The 20,844-nt window shown below is 36.7% G+C and overlaps 1 protein-coding gene across 7 annotated transcripts in view; it reads left to right on the top strand.

The window, feature by feature from the left end:
- The window catches only part of LOC109105236 (arf-GAP with GTPase, ANK repeat and PH domain-containing protein 1-like), a 174,114-nt gene extending 154,212 nt beyond the window's left edge, over nt 1–19,902 (top strand). For all 7 annotated transcript variants that reach the window (XM_042725657.1, XM_042725658.1, XM_042725656.1 and 4 more), the window contains 2 exons: nt 14,997–15,252; nt 16,851–19,902. In XM_042725657.1, coding sequence (XP_042581591.1) covers nt 14,997–15,252; nt 16,851–17,057 — 463 coding nt within the window. In that variant the 3' untranslated portion in view covers nt 17,058–19,902. The remainder of the gene's footprint in view (nt 1–14,996; nt 15,253–16,850) is intronic.
- Nucleotides 19,903–20,844: the final 942 nt, after the last annotated feature.

The raw sequence follows: 20,844 nt of genomic DNA, 5'->3' as shown, positions 1-20,844 counted from the left end.
CCAGCTCAGCTATTCGACACTCCAGTGTATTCAGGATATTCAGTTCTACGGTCGGACCTCTGTAGAACGAGAATCGAACCGGGTAAAAAAAATTGCACGTCAAAGAAGGTGGAGTTTCAGAACACACCCACCGATTGCGTAACCACAACAGACCAATGGAAGCTCAAAGGTATTTAGAAGCCAAAATTAACTCCCCAAGAAAATTTGCTTTGGTGAGCTGTTTCGAACTGCCGAAACGATCTCAAAACGAACTTCTTTCAGCCTGATTTTGTTCGAATTGACGTCATATCAGTTGGTTCTTCAATTTCGTTTGAAGTATATTGGGGCCTTTATTAACCCCTTGCAGTTCCCTCATGAAACTCTAGGGGTTCAAGACATCCGATTGAGAAACCCAAAAAAATCAGTGATATTGAAATCACTGAGAATCATGTAGAATTAGACTTGCATTTTAAAGAATACGTTCTACACATTGTGATCGTGCACACATGTGATTTTGTCAGTGCTCTGTTGCGTGTAATTTTCTGTCTTCCCATCTTTAACTGGGCAGTTGAATTGATTTAGCTTGTAACCGTCCAACTTACATCAATCTGATTTGCAAAGAACACATTTTACCATAATAAATGTGTGAAATGTGAAATAAGAATATAATCTAATGCATATTCTCTTTACATCTCTGAGAATATTGAGTTTTCAACGTGATTTGTTTCCGATGCATATGAAATTCATGTTTTTCTCGATTAGCAGGTCTCAGCACTGAGACTCTGAAGTGTTGTCTTGTCGCTAAATGCTGATATTCAGAGAGCTTGTGTCCTGGTGAACAGCTCAGGCATTGGTGTGTGCGCACTGCATCCAGGATTGGTGGCTGATAAATGAAAACCCTCCCTCGTGGTCTCTCAAGTGAGTAATAGAGCTCGAAATTTCATTTTGCAAGCGACTGATTTAATGATCCAAAGGGTAATTAATGGGCTGATTATCTTAATGTTAAATATGGCCAGCAGCAATTAGACTGACCTCCCGCCTGTCAAGGTCTGGGCTACTCTCGTCTTTCAATTAGGGGTCTGTTTGGGGGGTGTGAGCTGGAGGTAAGGAGGAAGAGAGACGCTGTCTTCCACACCTCTGTCTCCGCATGTATCATCCCTCGTTCCGCAGGCTGGAATTATGTTTGGGACTGATCACACTCAGACAGCCCACCTGAATCCGACAAGAGAAACTTTTCCCCTTTTTCTTTTTAACCAAGTTGTGTCTATACGGTTTTGTTTAGCATTTAGCCTTGACAACGTCTGCTTCTTCTTCCAGCACTCTCTGTTAATTGTCTTTTGAGAGAATGTCTAGAGCTCAATTAAAGGTGCTGTATGTTAGCCGTTCTTAATCATTTACTGATTTGGACATACCCCTATTTTCAAAACCCTGCCCTACAAGGATATAGTCGCAAGGTTGAAAACAGAACACTAGCATGTTATCTCAGTGTTGTCAAAAATAACGGTAGAAAAATGCCATTCTTAGAGGCCATTCACACAGGGAAAAAAAGCAAGGTGAGAGGTTAAAAGCGTTACATGGCTGAGAGGAAGAAAGTAGCTGAAAATCTTTAGTTTGGCTAAACAAAGAATCTGACTTTGCAAAATATACTGATTCCATATTGACAGATCATATCTGTCTGTTTTTTTTTTCTTGTGTATGCTAATTTCCCCTATTATTATCTAATGTCCCTCAATTAACACGCACTTAATGTTTATTAAATAAAAAAATAATTCTAAAGTTCAAATTTTTATATATATATATATAATATATATATATATATATATATATATATATATATATATATATATATATATATATATATATATATATATATATTTATATATATATATATAATAATTACCTCTATATATTGCAAAACCAAATGAGGAAAATTTAAAATGTTAAAGCAGGCTCCATTGGACCACTTGAAATGGATTGACCCTGATGCCTAAAGCCGATTTTAGCATTTACAACAATTGATTTAAATTTTTAGTGTTTTATTTTAAATTTATTTAAAATTTTAAAGTTGGCTATTTATCTTTTGTTTGATTTAGCATAACAGTTGTTGCCAAATCATTTTTATCTAAAATGTTAATACTAAATGACTAAAAAAATTATTTTTCTTTTTTGTTCTTTTTTCTTAATAGGGCTCGTTTCTGCTAATCTGTTAAAAAAATAGCTTTTAAGAACTAGAACTAGATAAATCGGTAAAAATAAAAATAAAAAATGATTATTTAGCCATAAAAACTTGTTTTCTGTATTTAACCGTTTACGTCGAAGCAAAGGGAAAGTTTCTTCCTGTTGCCTCATGGGCTGCTTGGCCGTTAGGTATGATAGAGCCTGAGAGAATCTCTAAACATACCCATTAACCTTTTACTGCCTGTGATAAATTCACACCTCCACTGCCTTTAAAAGTCTATGAGGTCACTCAAAGACACAGCTATGGGCTTATTTTGGGGACTGTTTGACCACACACACATTGACGCACACTCTCTTGTAGGCGATAGGTTTTGGCATGAGTGCTCTTTGGTGGCAGCTAGGCCATGTTGCAGTCTCATTTTTTTAATTAGTGTGGTGCTGCCATGGACACCAGAGCCCCCACTCCCTTGCCTCACACACTCGATGCCGGTCTGTATTAGCGGCCCAGGCAGGGTAGGAGTGACAGCTCTGCTAATTGCGCCTCGTGGTGACTTATTGGGAGGGTGGCGCTCGCTGGCATCTCACACTGCCAACCCTCAGCAACACTCTGACGTTTCACAGCCTGTCACCAAGCGTGAATATCTTAAAGTGTGAAATACATGCATTGTGTACGTGTTTCACAGACCCCTTTGTTCCAAGTGAATATTAGTGATATACTTGTTTTCCCATGTTATCTGAGTGTAATGGCGCAAAAAATTTTTTTTACACAGTAGGGCTTTTGCGACATCACTATATTTCACTGCATGATTATTGAGTCCAAAGAAATTATGATATGCTTCAGGGATGATGTATTTTTGCATGCCAAAACCTGCAAACCAGTTAGAATTTTAGCACATCCGGTTTCATTTTTCTGAAGTCAGTCGGGTGTTTTGAATGGCTTTTTGGTTCAGTGGATTAAATAAGGTATGTGGTTAATGCAAGCTCAGGATATTTTTACATTTTATTCTACAACATATTATACATCAGTCTTGGAAAAAGGCAGTTGCTAACAAGTGGATAAATGGGACTAGTTTTGTCAGGGACATTAAATGCCACTACACTAAAGAGGTACAGTGAACTCAACTACTCACTAGTCCATATTTATATCTCTATTGTGTTTATAATCCCACTCTTGCAAACTATTCTAACTCAGAATTTGATGAAAGATTTTTTTTTAAGATAAACATTGAAAGAGTTGTCAAAATCTTAATGGTGGTGACATTAAACTCATGCGACAATGGTGAAGTTTGTGTATAGCCTGTGTTTAACTTTTCAATTTTGGCAAGCGTACTGCATTTAAAGGGATAGTTCACCCTAAATAGAAAACAATTCTGTCATTAATTACTCACCCTCATGTTGTTCCAAACCCGTAAGACCTTCATTCATCTTTGGAACACAAATTTAAAAAAAAGATAGTTTTGATGCATTCTGAGAGCTCTCTGACAGCAAGGATTTTACATAATCAAAGCTCAGAAACGTAACAAGGAGATCCATGTGACATCAGTGGTTCATCCGTAACTTTACGAAGCTACAAGAATAATTTTTGTGTGCAAAGAAAACAAAAATAACGACTTAATTCAACAATTCAACCATTTGAATTCCACGTCACCCTATAACGCCATTTTGGAGAGTATCACATATGTAAAAAATGTATTTCAACACTGTTCCAGAAAAGTCCAACCCAAATATTCAGATGTGTGTAGCTCATTTTATGGAGGATGAGGACTGTTTCCTGAACCAATAGCCTGCAATGCATCTGTGGCACAACGGCTGTTTTTGTAAAGTTGGGCAGTTCAAACCTTGCAAGGACAGTCTGGCGCTTCTGACTCACAGCCTGTAAGTACGTTTTTTATATTTAAATAATTTGCCAATAATGATTCAAACGTGAGTTTTGAGCAGTAGAGTAGGCTTGTTGTTTGTTGTTTCTCAGATCACAAATGCAGACATGGTTTTATGTTTACGCAGCGCAATACACAATGCGTTAAAAGACAGTATGAGTCATTATAATCAGTAATTATGTCCCCACTGGATGCAACAAATGCCTCGTTTGTAATGGGTTTTATTGGTTTTATCTCGTCTAGTGATGTCCGGATCGCAAATGAATCTTTCTATTTAACCGGATCTTCTTAGTGTAAGTGCCTTACACTCCCTCTGATGCGAAATAAACTAATGTCCCGAGTTATTCAGTTACACCTAACAGTACATTGACTGAACTTCTACCGATGATGGGATGTGCACGAGCAGAGTAGCTGGACTGTGTCTCGTGCTGCTGGCCTGGGAGACGGCATAGTATGTTAAGGGGCGTAAAATTTCTGTCACACGCTTGAGGCATATGGCCAATCACAACGCACAGGATAGCTGGCCAATCAGAGCACACCTTGCTTTTTCAGAATGATGAGCTTTTCTAAAAATCGACAAGTTTCAGAAAGACGGGGCACAGAGGAGAAACAATAATGTACATAATATGGAAAACAATGTGGTTTTTGAACCTTAAACTGCATAAACACTTTGCATTACACCAAATACAGAAGTAATGTCCTTTTTAGCAGCATCATAATGAACCAAATGTTTAAGATTTGTAAACCTTTGTTGGTCACACAGCTTATTTTCTGCAATAATCCAAAAAGCCAATGAAAAAACATTTTCCTTTTGTCGAGGGAACCAGTGTGATGGTAACTTCTAGGTTTGCTTACAAAAATGATTTTACTGCAGTGATGTATATTATTGTGATATATATATAGAAATTTTGAAAAGGAAAAAAATCCAATGATAAATACTGTAAGTCCAATTCTGTGATAACTAAGCAGTAACCATACAAATAAGAACTAAAGTAACATTTCCTGTTTCAGAGATAGCAAACTAACCAACTTGCCAACAAACTTACTTTCTCAACCATGGTTTTTTTTTTTATTTTTTATTTTTTACAGAAACCAAAAACTCCAAGAATCGCTAGCTACCTTTTTCCGGGTGTGCGTCGAGTTTCTTGCTTTTGTCTGTCACTTCCTCTGACATGTTATTGTACAGCAGTAGTAGCTACACGATGTGTTGTCATCTATTTTATGAGTGGTGTCAGCTATCATTCAGATGCAGTATTGTCACCTGCTATGTGGGACTTTTTATGGTATTATTGTATGTGTAGTGTTAACATGATATCATTATTTCATTTTAAATATCATGGTTATCATCAGTAACTGTATATTGCGACACCTCTATACACAATAAATATCATTATAAAAAGGTCTTTGAGTGAAGACTTTGTGTTCTACATGAGGGTAGTCTGTTCTAGAGGGGTCTTTCCTCCATCAGACAGCTGAGATATTGAGCTCCACACACCGCCTGGCTCCCGTAGCCACATGTGTCATCATGAGCAATGCCTGGCCTATAATAATTCAGCAGTAAGTGGCTAAAAAAGATCCTCTTTATGGCCAGATATCGGTCTCTGAAAGGGCAGAGCTAACAGATTTCAAATTAGACCCGGCTCTTAATCTGGGCCGGGGTGCAGGTGTGCGTCCCCAAAGCTGAGCTCAGATTGGGCCCTGGGGACTAGGATGAGGGGGGTGAGTTGGGGAGACCTGCTGGGTTTCATTCTTCCTCAAATCCAGACGTAGACGGAGAGCGATGTGCTATTAATGTCCCATGAGCCGCTTACTCGCTGAACTTTCTCTTTGTGGGGAAGGAATGGAGAAAAATCACATTTCAGATATGAATATGTACCATACACCTGGTTTCTGTCATTTATTTTTCTTCCTTTCACTAGCGTTATCCTGTCAGTGCCGTCAGGCATGCACAAGGGTCCATTTCTTCAGCATTATCTAGCTGATCCTGTGATGGTCAGCCTCTGACCTCTTCCCTCCGAGAAGACCGGTGATATGAGCCAACTCATGGCCTGCATGTTAAACAGCTCTCAGTGTCGCTGTCTCACTGACAGAAAGCACTGCGCAAATGTTTCAAATAATTGGCTGCCCCGTTCTAATTCATCTGTAAAAGGACTTCTTGATTAGATTAGGCTAATAGACATTATTTTTTACATGACTGCCTACCATTGCCCGTAATCATGTCCCAACTAGGTTAACAAGCCTTCCAATTTACTATTGACATTAAACTGGCTGACAAGAGCCAATCAGAGCACAGCATATTATGAGGAGGACTAATAATATGAAGCAAGAGGGCATTTAATGCCTGAATCATCACATTGTCTACCTTTTTGTCCAATTTAATACAGAATAAATAATGTGCATATATTTGCGTGGCTTTTTCTCTCCCTTGCTCTGTCAGTGTGGCGTTTTCATGGGTATATTTTATTTAGGACAGTAAAAGCTATGAATAAATGTCATGTTTTATTATTTTTTGTTTAAATACCTGTTAATATGAAAGATTGACAAGTATATCAGTTAGTCGAAGACTTGGTTCTTGTGCAGGAAATTTGGCTTTGAATCCATCCTGCGTCACAACTAGTTCCCGTGCTTTCTTTCCGTCATACATGAAGCTGGTGGGAGCGTATCGAGTACAGATACTCAAAGATAAAACCCTGTGCTGTTTTACTGATGCTTAGCACGTTTCTTTTTTGTCTCTTTCTATCTCACACATGCTTTTTTTCATTTCTCTTTGCCCTTTGGCCCCGATTTGCATGCTGCCACTGAAGCGTTCTGATCCAGTTAATGGAACCTCATATGAGTGTGGCCCATTGCCTCCAGTGGGACTGATTTGAGTGTAGCGCAGGCTAGAGCTCAGTCAGAATCAGAATCGCTAAGTGGCCGTAATATTAAAAGAAGCGATGAGCTTAATTATCTGTGTCTATCCAAGGGCAGCTAACGACTAGGCTGGAGAGGATAATTGATTTCAGGCCCTTGTTTTTTCCTTGTTAAAAAAGGGGGTGGGGGGGGCTGGAACAGAGCAGCTCTTGGAGAAAAATTGTCCCTTTGTGGCCTTATTCACCCCATGAATGCTGTCTGTCAGTGATGTTTAGTTTTTGCAAAGTTTTGTATGTTTTGCAGAAAATAGTGAGTTTGAGAATCACTGGCAGACGGTTTTTTTAGTTGGTGGTCCATTCACTTTTTTGCCTCCTGTACACCTGTCATACACTGTAAAAATTATTTTATACAAAAAACAAAAAATATTGTTATAATAACTAATGTCTATTATAATTATTCCACTTCAGTCTTTCTGCTTCAAAACTGTGTTCAAAATGTTTATATCAAATCAGTTTAATTGCAAAATATGATAGCAACTTCTAAATGAAATTTGTTTTAATCTAAATCATGTACCAAATTTTTGTTTAGTGTATGAACATGTTTCGTATCTGGGTATATTTAGTCCAGTTGCACTTACACCTTCACTCCACTGTAGATTAACTAAAGATCTATTCACGCATAGCTGTGCAAAATACAGAACGCCATATTTTTGTCCTATACTTAATCGAGAAAATTGTGGAAGTTTTGCAGCATTTTATTTGAGGAAAGTGATACAAGAAACTGAATTTGATAATCATATTTTGTTGATTAAAACAGGTTCCAGTTCAATTTCAGTTTATTCATTTATAAAGCACTCTTAAAACAACAGAGAATTGACCAAAGTGCTGTACAATAATAAAAATTATTCCACAAATGGAAAACAGCAGTATCAAAACACTAGATAAAACATCAAAGACTATACAAGCGGAAACCAATGCCTCAACACACTGCAGTCTCAAAAGCTAAACATAAAAAAATGCGCCTTGGACATCTTTTAATAATATAAAAAAGGTGAGGAATTCACAGGAGAGTTGTTGTTCTGTTGTGTGTTTCACCTTCAAGAGTGCAATAAAAGAAAAATCAGAGAAGCAGCAAGTGCATTACATATTTAGGCACCAAAACAAGTGTTTAAACTTTGCCATCTATGTTAAGAAACTATCAGAACAACCGACATATTGAAAACTTCAGAACAACCTTTATACACTCATTTTAGAACATATTTTATCATGGCAGACTTCAACATGCAGTGACACAATGCCATGTGATAGTAATGGAACAAAATCTGATCACTGATTGGTCACAGGAGATGTATTTGAGACATAATAAATAAAGATTTAAGGTAGGCATGTGTCTTTAAGTAAGGGTTAACACACTGCGATGAGTGAGCATGCATGTCTGCGTCTGCGCATGCGCAGGTAAATGTGCACCGCTGTCTGTTTGACAGATTTAGCCTGTCAGAGTTCATTACCTGTGAGTCAGTAGGGCACTAATGAGCTGAATTAGTGGTATAATTAGCCTGAAAGAAAAGAGCATCAGCGTCGATCTCCTCTCTATGAATTTCTCTTTCTTTTGTTTGACTCAGTACAACCTGAATTTGGTGATCTCACTCACACAAGGTAGTTAGCATCCGATATGTGGTCTCTCTGAACTCTCACAGAAGTTCAGAGGTGTGTGTGTGTTTGGGGTGGGGGACCTCTGGGACCAGTGGCAGCTGGAGGGCTGTCCTGTCACGGGCGGCTGCATTAGCGGTGCCTGTCAGTGTTGGGTAAACAGCCGCTGGCTTTGAGCTGGACAGGAAGCTCTGGCAAGTGGGTAAACACAAGCCCACAAAGTGATCGTCCAGGGAGAACACAAAGTGCATACACACTCACAAACAGGAAACCATCCTGACAAGGGATTGATGTAGACTCCCGATAATTCCCCTGTGACCCGGCCTGTTGCATTCCAGCAGCGATGAAGCTACTGTCTCATCCCCCGCCTTCCCCTCAGGTGGTCATAGTGTCAAAATTTGAATGAAGGACTTGCTGTCCAAATATCATAATAAAGAAAAAGGATGAAAGCTATTAAAAGGAAGGTATTCTTGAGTAGTTTGTAGTATTTTTAAATATCAGATAATTTGACCTTTTTTGAAGTTTCTTCGTTTTTGGTAAAATGGGATATGGTACTACCACCATAAATAAATAATTCATGATATATATATATATATATATATATATACACACACTTACACCTGCACGTATTGAAGGTGGAAAGAAAATATGTTATTGCTTTTGGTTTAATGATCCCACTGCATTATATTTTTTTTGAGTAATTAAGATGAAATTGTTTAAATGTAGTTTTTTTTTTTTTTTAAGCCATATGGTATGAATACAAAGAGTATTTTGCACATGTATTTTAAACTAATTTTAGAGTTTTTTTATCATAGACTTATTTATTGTTGACTAAGAAACTGTAGTTGTCAGTCATTTTTCTGCACACAGAACTTTACATTAGATTCAGACTTGTTATCTTATTGCAGGTAACCATTTTGGATCTAATGTGCATGGCCATTAATTTTTAATTAAACTCCTGCTGAAACCTGCAGTCTGCTAGCAGCATTTTCTCCCCAGTATGCCTACGCACACACACACAGTGATACACGGTCATGGAACAGAGTTGCTAATTAATTCAATTAGCCATCCTATATAAGGACAAGTTCCCCAAGTTTCAGATGAGGTAATAATGATTTTGTGTGTGTGTGTGTGTGTGTGTCCATGCCCTGATTACCCTTTCCTACTGACACCAGGTGGTAAGCAGCTCCCGATCTGACCCCTGGGTATCATTTGCTCTTTTTTTCACATTTGTATGTGATTATCTTGTCATCATACAGTACTGTTGTCTGACTTTATTTGTGAATTTGACATACAAAGACAAGGTAGTTATTTTTGTACAGGTTTTTTATGTGTGTGAATTAAAGTTTTTAGGGTGGGCTTTAAGACAAGAATAGGAGGCAGCAGGTGACCTATTTTCACTGTGTGTGTGTGTGTGTGTGTGTGTGTGTGTGTGTGTGTGTGTGTGGTGTGTGTGTGTGTGTGTGTGTGTGTGTGTGTGTGTGTGTGTGTGTGTGTCTTTTCTGAGAGGTTCAATTGCGCCGCCCATCCTCTCCCTTTACACTTGTCACCATGACTTCTGAACCATTTTTGTTGCCTTTTGTTGTCCATTTACACTCCATTTATGTGTGTGTACAAGTGTGTTCGTGCACATTTAGAGAGACAATCAAACAGTAACTGCTGTTGTCTTCCTCAAGGTTTGTAGATTGAACAGTAATTAAAATCTAACCCAAAACAACCCCTCATTTCTTTTTATATATAACATTTTTTTAGCACTGTTTATGTAGTTAACTGACATTTCAAGAGGTTATCTGCAAAAAAAAATTTGTTTTGTTTTTTCCATTAGCCAGCCGGGCTTGGCCCTTAGCAACGCTGCTAAATGGGGAAGGCATGCGTTTCAGAGGGCAGTGAAGTGCTCCACATTTCCTCTAGACACAGAGAGGCAGAGGGGCAGTGGGGAGACCCTGCCGAGCCTCTTCCTCTCTGTTTTCCCTTCCCTCCTCCATGGCTCCCAGGATGCTTTGTGTGGGGGCTGTGGTCCGTGGCCCTCGTGCCAGCCCTCTCACTCACCCTGGGCTGACCAGTAGCACCCGGAACATTCCGTGCTGCTAGACCCCCCTCTCAAAACACACACAGTTAATAAAATTCTTCAACTTTCCCACAGAAGCTGTGGCTTTTCTCTCCTCCTCCGGACTCATCTCTTCACCGTCTCTCCTTCCTGCTCTTTCTTCCCTCCTGCGTTTTTTCTACTGGTCCTACTGTGAATCAAATGATCAATCCTGCAAGTTCTGTTTAAGTTTCTTGATATTGTCTGTTTTTTTTTTTAGTGCTATATAATTGGTCTGGATGAATTGCATTTCATTGCATTTCCCATGTTTGACATCATTCTCAACTTTGATATACACTACAGGTCCAAAGTTTGGGATAATTATTTTTTTCTTAGAGTTTTCTCATGCTTACCAAGGCTGCATTTAGTTGTTTAGAAATACAGAAGGAACAGTAATAGTGTATAATGTTATTACAGTTTAAAACCGTGTACAGAATTTTTTTTTTTTTAAATGACAATCATTCCATTAATGTACAGTAAAATATTTTATTATTTTTGTGGAAACCATGACAAAATACCATTCAAAGGTTTGGGGTAAGAAAAGGAAAAATAAAGGGAAAAAAAAGAACTTTATTTAGCAAGGATGCATTAAATTGATTAAAAGTGACAATACAGACATTTATGTTAAGATTTGCGTTTCAAATAAATCCTTTTCTTTTGATCTTTTTTTTTTTTAATCAAAGAAACCTGAAAAAAATGTATTACATTTTTCACAAAAAAAAAATAAAAAAATTCTGCAAAAACGGTTTTCAACGTTAATAAGAAGAAAAACAATTAATAATTATTATTATTAATTAATAATTGAGCACCAATCCAGCATATTTGATTTCTGAAAGATCTTGTGACACCGTGTGCTGAAAAAATAGCAGGACTAGTCTCATAAGAAAGTGAACTGTTATTGGTCGATTTACTAATCGCTTGGACCTCCCCTTCCTGTCGTCTTCAGTGTCAAAGTAAAGCTAAGTGAACAAGACATTATGCTTATAGTCAAATGCCTGACTTTAGTTTAACATCAACAGGTGATTGCTACTTGCCTCTTTCCCATGTGTGCCATGTTTGTGTGTGTGTGTGCGCACTTGTGACTGTGAGGTGTGAGGCTAGCTGTGACCTTAGACAGAAAATCTTTGAGTGTGCTGTGGGGGGTTCAGGTCCGTCAGCATGGTTTTGCTGCTTTGATTAAGAAGGATGTCACTAAACCATCGATCCCCTGGGCTATTGATTACCTATTTTTATCCATTTGCCTCTCTGATAAAATGTTATCTCCTCTGCACTCTGGCCCCTGACATCCATACATGGCTAGTTTGTAATCAGGGTGTCAGTTTAACCCTTTGAGACACAGTGGAGTTCATCTTTCAAAGCCCATCATGGCTGTGGCATTGAGCAGTGGATAGACAATATCAACTTGGAATTAAATAAATTGGGGAATTTATTATCACTTTAAGCATGATATTTGCAATCTTTTTTATTATTACATTTTTTGTTTATTTAAAGTAGTTTTTAATGCATTTACAATAATAGATCAGATTTACACACTATTGAAATGTTTTTCAACCTTCTTGATTCCAAGATCGTCTGTGCCCAAGACTATATTTGAGAGCTGATATACATCTCTGGTACTTCTGTTAATAATTTTAATGCTTTCTATATTGATAATAATAATAATGTCAGTTATGTTGTACATCATTTGTAGTTTGTCTCTTTTTTGGCATTTTAAATAAGATTGTTAATATAACTATATTGAAATCATTTTGATAATTTGAAATAATTGTAAGACATTTTGGGGCCTCCCTGAAAGATTTCAGACCCCCTGGTTGACAACCACTGCCCTAGTAGTTGCCCTCTATTTTTTTTTAAAGGCCATTGGACAATATAATGCTCATGAAAAAGAAAAAATATATATATACAAAAAATACTAAAAACTAAAAAATACTAAAAACTACTAAAAACTAAAACTTACAAAATTTACACTGAATTTACATGAAAACTTTTAACCCCTATGCTTTATTTACACAATATTTATTATTGTAAAATATTAAATATTGGACAGTTTAAACAAATGGTCTATCACTAGCACACAATTTTTTTTTAACAAATTTGTGCAACCAGTCTCCATGTCTACTGTTCATTATATTTGAGAGAAATGTAAAACTGTTGTGAGGTATAGAAGTACAGTTCATCGTACATTTGTGCATCTTTTCCTACAATTGTGTTGATCATTCAGATGATGAAACATCCACAAGCAAACATCCAAGTCCTAGACTATACTTCTCAATCACAGCTAGTTTTAATTTATATCAAATTAAATGTCTAATGCAAGGTCTGTTCATCAAAATCTGAAAATGGAATCGATTTCATTGGTGTTTAAGTTAAATATTTTTGTCTATCTTTTTTCCTGTCCAGATGCTTCTTTTGAGGAGAAAGTGTGACAGTAGGATGTCTCTCCCTGAGGGGTAGCTGTGTTTTAGGGAACAGCTCAATATCCTCTGCCCAACTCCCTTCCCCTCCTTGGGGGTATCAGAACTCCCTCTGCCCCTCAGATAGGAGCTGAAGCTGAACTAATCCTGAGTTGTCTGAGAAAGGCTGTTTACTCTGCGGGGATTAACAGAGATTAAGTGCTATCATAGCACAGTTTGAGGAGGGGATGCTGTAAATGATTGCGGTTACCCTATCAAACACACACTTGCGTTCTTACACTTTTATGCTACTTCATTCAGCCACTTCAGTGTGTTGCTTGCTTCCTCTGTGTGTTTTTTGCTGAATCTGTTCATTCTTAAGGCCCGGATTTACAAGCAGAATCAAACTGGTGTGACATCGCAAACAAAATCAGGCCAAATTATTAGTTTGGAGTTCATTTTGGGAATTTAAAAGAGAAACTCTCGACAAGTTCTGTCTACAAATTTGGTGATAATATGCAAAACACACGCAAGTAAAAATATGAACACACTAGAGAGCTGTTTTATAGTGAAAACTTAAGTTGTAGTTTTAATTGAAAGCCACACTAACACTGTTTCTTCATGTTTAATACTGTAAATTGCATTAAAAGCATTCTTTTATAATAAGTGCTATGTAAATAAACATAATGTGACTAAACTGAAGTCTTGAATTGCAGAGCTGGTTCAACATATCCACTTCGCAATGATCAGATGCTTTCTTAACTGCTGTTTTCTCACTGCTGACATTTTTGTATATATTTACTTATACATATGTTTTGTTATTGAGCCAAAAGCACAAATTGCTTATTTACATATTCATCTAATCACCACCCTGAGTAGAATGGGTGGCATCAGGATGTTTACTAAAAATATTACGCTTCTCAGGGATTTCATTTTTCTTTTACCCTTAAGTAGGTCTGAGCGTTAAAATGATAATGCTAATTATTACAATATAATTTTTCATGATAAACTTATAACAAAAATTTGATAAATGTTGATGTGACAAAAGTGGAACAAAACTATCACGCCAAAACTGGACCGTTTCTATTCCAAATGACTCTGTGATTTAAACTAGTTTAAAGCCAGATGAAACAGTGCTGTGTGCAACGATGCAGTCAGAAGGCTTTTCAATATACAAATTGCCATTGTATTAAATTTACATCCGCATCCTAATTCAAGCTACTACTATTGTCAATTCAAGTTACTGTCAATTGTCCAAAAATATATATATATATATTATTATTGCAGCCTGTACTGCAAACTGTGCTAAACATAGGCGTCATCAAAGTCAGGCAACATAAACCTGTTTCATTATTTTTCACTCATTAGAAAATGCAGAAAAATAAGAAATACCTTTTTCTATTAAGATATTTGTTTTGTTAAGGAAAAATGACAGCAAAAATGTAAAGAATTCAAGAACGTGACGTGTTTGTCCTATTCTGACCATAAAGAGTAAATTACATTTGAAAGAGATATCATGACTTATCAAAGACTTATCATAATAATTATTGATATCGACTGATATGAAAAATTTTGTCATGATCATTTTTTACCATATTGCTCAACCCTACCCTTAAGCAAGCGAGGAACAAAAAGATCTTTGATGTGAGTGTATTGTAAAGTCCATGAAGTGAGACATAAATTTACACACACAGACAGCAACCATTCAGAATTTCTCCTGTGGTTATATTGTTTCTGTTCTGCTCAGTATAATATTTTTTTGTAGTGTATTAATGTCTAGATGCTGCTGTGTGTAATAGAGATGTTTGGCACAGGACTGGGAACAAAATCTAAAAGCTGTACAAGAATCCCATCAAATTTTAAATGTCAGTTGGAATGAGAGCGAGATCAAAACATGCCACCGGTGTGAACCATGTGTTGACAGCCCAGCATTAATTCAATCCTGAGCCTAAATCTGGTTCCTGTGTGTGTGTGCTTTCAGAGAGGAACGTGAGCGCTGGATCAGAGCCAAATATGAGCAGAAGTTGTTTTTGGCATCGCTGATGTGCACAGAGCTGACTTTGGGACAGCAGTTACTGCGGGCCACGGTGGAGGAAGACTTGCGCTTCGTGGTCATACTGCTGGCCCATGGCTCCAGAGATGAGGTCAATGAAACCTGTGGGGAAGGTGATGGCCGGACAGCCCTACACCTGGCCTGCCGCAAAGGGAATGTTGTGATCATGCAACTGCTCATATGGGTAAGTGCTACACTTTTTCCTTTTTTTTTAACACACAACAAATAATGGCCAGGGTGTGGGTTTTGAGTAAAGACCTTTTCACCACAAAAGTGCAACCTAAAAAAGCTCAAAGGGGCTCAGTTGAATGGTAAGTTTGATTATCTGTCAATTCAGTATGCTGAACACATTTCATCTGGTCTGTCGGCAGACTAGCAAGCAAGTTCAGCTCTCTTATTTCAGCAATAATAAAAAATGGAACAGACACGACTGTTAGCTACATTAACATTTCTGATGGCATTAAGGTCAACAAAGGTCATCAGCGAAAACATTTGTGCAAAGTTCATGAAGTGTTTTGTTTTGTACATTTACTACAATTCCAAATAATTGTGCTGTATGATTCTAATCAAGTATTTTACAAATTTCATTACATTAATGTAAATATGGAATGATAAATACCTTATAAGGGTTTTTGAAAGGGCAGAAATAATCATTTTCTGATATTGTATCAGATTGATGTAGATTGATTTTTTATATATATATATAAAAAAAAAGTATATATATATATATATATATATATATATATATATATATATGCCGGCAGTACCACGACTGAGGTGCTCTTGAGCAAGGCACCAAACTCCCAACTGTTCCCCAGGCGCTGCAGTATAAATGGCTGCCCACTGCTCCGGGTGTGTGTTCACGGTGTGTGTGTTCACTACTGTGTGTGCACATTGGATGGGTTAAATGCAGAGCATGAATTCTGAGTATGGATCACCGTACTTGGCTGTATGTCACTTTCACTTTCTATATCTATTCAGCGTTGGGGGTAACGCATTACAATAATGTATTGAGTAACAGCTCTCCTGTTCCTACATTGAGAAAAATCTGCAGTAAGTGCAGAGGCGTTGTGTGAAATGTGTAAATACAATAGTTACTATAGTTCTAGACTAAATATGAAGATGCATTTACTTACCTCACTTGCACAAAAACAGATTTAGTATTCCTGAAAATCAATAAAAACTTCAAATTCAAACACAGAATACTACGCAAACCTGCAATAATTAAATACATTAATAATTGAATTTACATTTCTTTCAGCCTGAGGCTTTTGGTGTGAAAAAGCGCTTACACATACCAAAAAAATTATAACATTCAAAACATACAAGAAATACAAGCACACAAAACAAAAATGAGAAAAAGTAACGTAATGCATTACTTTCCATCAAAAGTAACTAAGTAATGCAATTAGTTACTTTATTAGGGATTAACTCATTATTGTAACACATTCCTTTTAAAAGTAACTTTCCCCAACACCCAATCTATAGATCCTGTTTTTTACTGTTAAGCCTTTCTCTCTGTTCGGTTTGTTCAAATCTAGTTTTTAGCTACCCCATTGTTTAATAACTCTTTGCTCAAAGTGTTAAGATAGGGGACCTTATTAAAATGTTAATAAACAATAAAAATTTTAATGACGCATATGCAGAGGCATATGGCAGTTGACATCTCATGGCTTGTCAGACTTTCACTCTCATTTTCATTATTTAATTGTCATTTTCTGTTCTTAGGATCATAATAATAGTATGTTCACTTGCTAAAATTTTTTCTCCCTCTTTCTGTAGTACGGCGTTGACATAATGGCACGGGATGCTCACGGCAATACAGCACTGGCATACGCACGGCAGGCTAACAGTCAGGAGTGTATGGACGTCCTCCTACAGTACGGCTGTCCAGACGAGCGTTACCCACTCATGGCCACCCCAAACCTGTCACGCAGGAACAATAACCGCAATAACAGCTGCAGCAGCATGAACAGTGCAGTTATATGAGAAGAACACTCACATACACATAAACATGTATTCTGGTCAGCACTCCTCCCTCCCTACACACACCTTCATATGTACAGCTGCACCACTACATCAGAATCATGAGACTATACTAGACTCAAGGGAAAGACCCTGACACTGATGAAGAAGCATGAGCAGAGCTACTGTGTTTGCCTGACTTTACAATCCCACTGGTTGAAAAAGTTGTCATGGGCAAGGGCTTGGCCAATCATGTGTCATCCAACTTTTTTTGTTTTTGGGAGAGTGTCCCACATCCAATGTCTTGCTGTATTGTGGAACAAAAAATAAAACAATCCAGGACTTTGGTTTTCTGACTGTGCCAGGTGCATGATGGGAGAATAGAGTGTGGGTTTGGTAACTGATGAGCAGGTGTTACATCAGTGTTCCATGTCTCTAATAAATGACAAAGCAAGACAGGAAATGATGGGGCAGCATGGGATACTTTTACGCTGGATCTTCAAAATGAGAAGAGAACCAGAGAACTTCACTTGGTCACCATGTGTTTCTGGACTTCCATCTCACCACTTTGACACTGATTTTTCAGTCTGATCTCATTCTCTCAGACTTTTTTTTTTTTTTTTGCATCTGTTCTATGCCCATTATGTCTTTTTTTAAAGGAATGTGAAAGGATGTAATGACAATTTTTGGAAAACACCCAAATATTGAGCCCTAAGTTTGAATCTGACATGGTTTTTTAAACTGTTTTTGTTTTAATATTGTTGAGTAGCGTTTGTCTAAGTGCTCATTACTGGACCAATGGAAGATTCTTAAAAACAAGTATTTTAAGATTCACGTTTCTCAGAAGTAAAAGGGAATTGCGTTTTTATTTTCACCAGCTTTTATTCAGCAGATTTTCTATCTTTAAATAAATTAATCTAGCCTTGTATGTCGCCCATCCATCAACTCACTCTTTACTTGAGCTCACAGTGAAGTAAGCAGACATTTCAGAAGTGAAATAACCCAGAATCCAGAATTTAGAAGTGCAGGGCTGAAGCTCAGTCTGACCTCGTGTTCATCATTCAAATCTCCACAGAATATCAGGAAAACACAGGACTGAACCTCATGTATCTCAAAGAAGAGAAGGGCTCTCAGTCCTGATCTGTACATACTCTTCTTCCTTCTCTCGCTCTCATTCTGTTTTTTTTCCAAGTAGTGTACTATATATAAAAGCAAAATTAAGAAAACTCTCCCCCTGACAAAAGGCGTTATTATATATTTTTACCTCACCCCTTCTTGTTTCAGTGCAGTCTGAAGTTGCAAGTGTGCCTGTTTGAGTCGACTTCACTCTTTCTGCTCCCTTTCTCTGAATCGTTCTTCATAGCTTAGTTTTCCTCCATGCCTTTGTCTTCTTCCTTTATCATGTGTCAAGGAGTATTAAAGCAATACGAAGTCAAAATTCAGCCAGGTTGGCACATGAGTAGTTTTCACCGCGTCACCACAGCATTTGGAGCTGTCGTTGTTATTGAGAGATGTAAAGCCAATGTAAGACTCTGTCTCAGGGCGTATTTATCATTACAGGAGATCCCATGAAGGCTTTGATATCGACTTATTCCATAATACGATTTGATGGGCTTTGATCATTTAATCTCAGCTCCCATTGATTTTAATCTTCACTAGGTAGTAAAAATGTGAAGGTACTTGTCTTAGGGTTGAAGATGGGAGAAGATCTGTGTTGTCAAATGTATATTCCGCAATAAAAACGATCTGGAAAGTCGTTAAGCTAGTTGATAGACATTTGGGACTGTGTAGAGAATCTTAACTAGTTTTTCTGAGCTTTCAAAGGGCGAGAGCGGTGAGAGTCGAAAAGCTTTAGTGAAGGACGTGAGAATAGAAACTAAGAGAGAGGTATGTTGATTTTCAGCTCGTAAGGGTGCAGTTTTCGCCTTGTGTGTATATATAACGTAGCAGGCCTTTAGAGGCTTTACCACAATAACCATTATTTATGACTAAATGCACTACAGAACACAGATCACTTGTTGTGAAGAACCCATAATATAATCCACTCTGAATCCTTTCTGTGGAAAAGCAGTTGTTTTTGATCTTTTTGCATGAATGGATGTAAATGTTCTCTTCCTTGTGTAAATGTCTTCGTCTTCATAAAAATGACTGTACCCTGACAGGTGACGCTAAAGAGTCTGCCATTTTAATATGAAAAAATACTTTTTATCAACTTGTGAACATTTCTTTTTTTGTCTGTCCTCCCATCTGCTTCTTTTGTAATTCTTCTCCTTGGGTAAAACTTCTTTTTGGATCATCTGTTCATCTGTAACTGAATAAAGAAAGCATGAATGAGCAAAATAAACAAAAATCCAACCAATACCGTAACAACAACCAAAGCATCACGTTACCCCTTGCAAGCAAATAATGCAGACTTAAAGGGGGCTTTATCAGTACGTTCCAAAATGCTTGAAAATATCCTCAGTTTTATTTGCGTTTCCATTCGCCAGTCGTCGCTTTGTGTAAATAGATGTACAAATTGAAAAAAACGAAGTGTTTTTACCTTGTTTTTGTTTGTTTGTTACCTCATTTCAATGATAGTCTCCATGTTACGTTCAAACCCAAGAGACCCGTTTAATTATTTATGAATATGCTAATCTGAAAGGGGAGGAGCTCTCGCACACTACTTGGGTTTTGCATTTGTTCCTTTATTCAGTCCATTGGCATCACAACTATCATTCTGATTCGAATAATTGGTGTTGTATTTCTAATTATTATTGTTATTATATTGAGTTTGTGTCAGCTGTACAGTACTGTGTTGAAAAATTATACCTGATGCAGAGTCTTATACTGTATGTGTCTCTTTTCAATAAAAAGCTTCTTAATATAACGTTCTCTTTTTGATTTCTACCTATTGTGAGATATTGTGAGTTATATTTATTGTGAGATGTACCAAATTACATGGGTTCAAGGAGAAAGAAAATACAGCCACAGTATGTAACTTTGTAATCTTATAGGATTTATATTGGGTACACTTTATTTTAAGGTGTCCTTGTTATAGTGTAATTATACATTTAAGTACTGAATAATATTAATTAAAAACATGTACTTACATAGGGTTAGGTTTAGGATTATTGCATGTAATTATGCATATTTTTGTGCTAATACTATAATAAGTACATGTAACAAGGATGCCTTAAAATAAAATGTTACATTTGTATTATATATTTTGTATTACACAGTATCAGTTGGCTATATACAGTAAAATATATTCATATTCAGCATATTAGAATGATTTCACTGAAGACTGGAGTAATGATGCTGAAAATTCAGCTTTGTATCACACAAATAAATTCCATTTTAGAATAGTCAAATAGAAAATAGTATTTTCATATTGTAATGATATTTTATCATTTTAATATTTTACTGTATTTTTGATCAAATAAATGCATAAGAGACTTAATTAAAAACATTTTAAAATAAGTGTTTCCAAACTTTTGACAAGTACTTCATATAATATTTAATATTAAGCATTGATGAGTAGATAGATAGATAGATAGATAGATAGATAGATAGATATTTGTATATAAGCATTCATATAAATGTGTATTTTTATTTGAATATATATATACAATAATAACTTTATTGAAATATATAATAATTTAATCATAATATTTATTTTTTTACATATGCTTTGGTTTTTGCTTCAAAGTATCTCAGTAGGTTTTTACTTTAGAGATCTCAAATACAAATTAACTTTGTATTATTTCTATTTCATTGTATCTTTGTATTGTATTGTATTGTTTCACATCCATGTATGTTCTGTGCTTCC

Source organism: Cyprinus carpio, chromosome B6, assembly GCF_018340385.1.
Source record: "Cyprinus carpio isolate SPL01 chromosome B6, ASM1834038v1, whole genome shotgun sequence".
Lineage (NCBI taxonomy): Eukaryota > Metazoa > Chordata > Actinopteri > Cypriniformes > Cyprinidae > Cyprinus > Cyprinus carpio.
The sequence above is the reverse complement of the archived record's forward strand: the minus strand, read 5'-3'. Positions and strand labels throughout refer to the sequence as shown.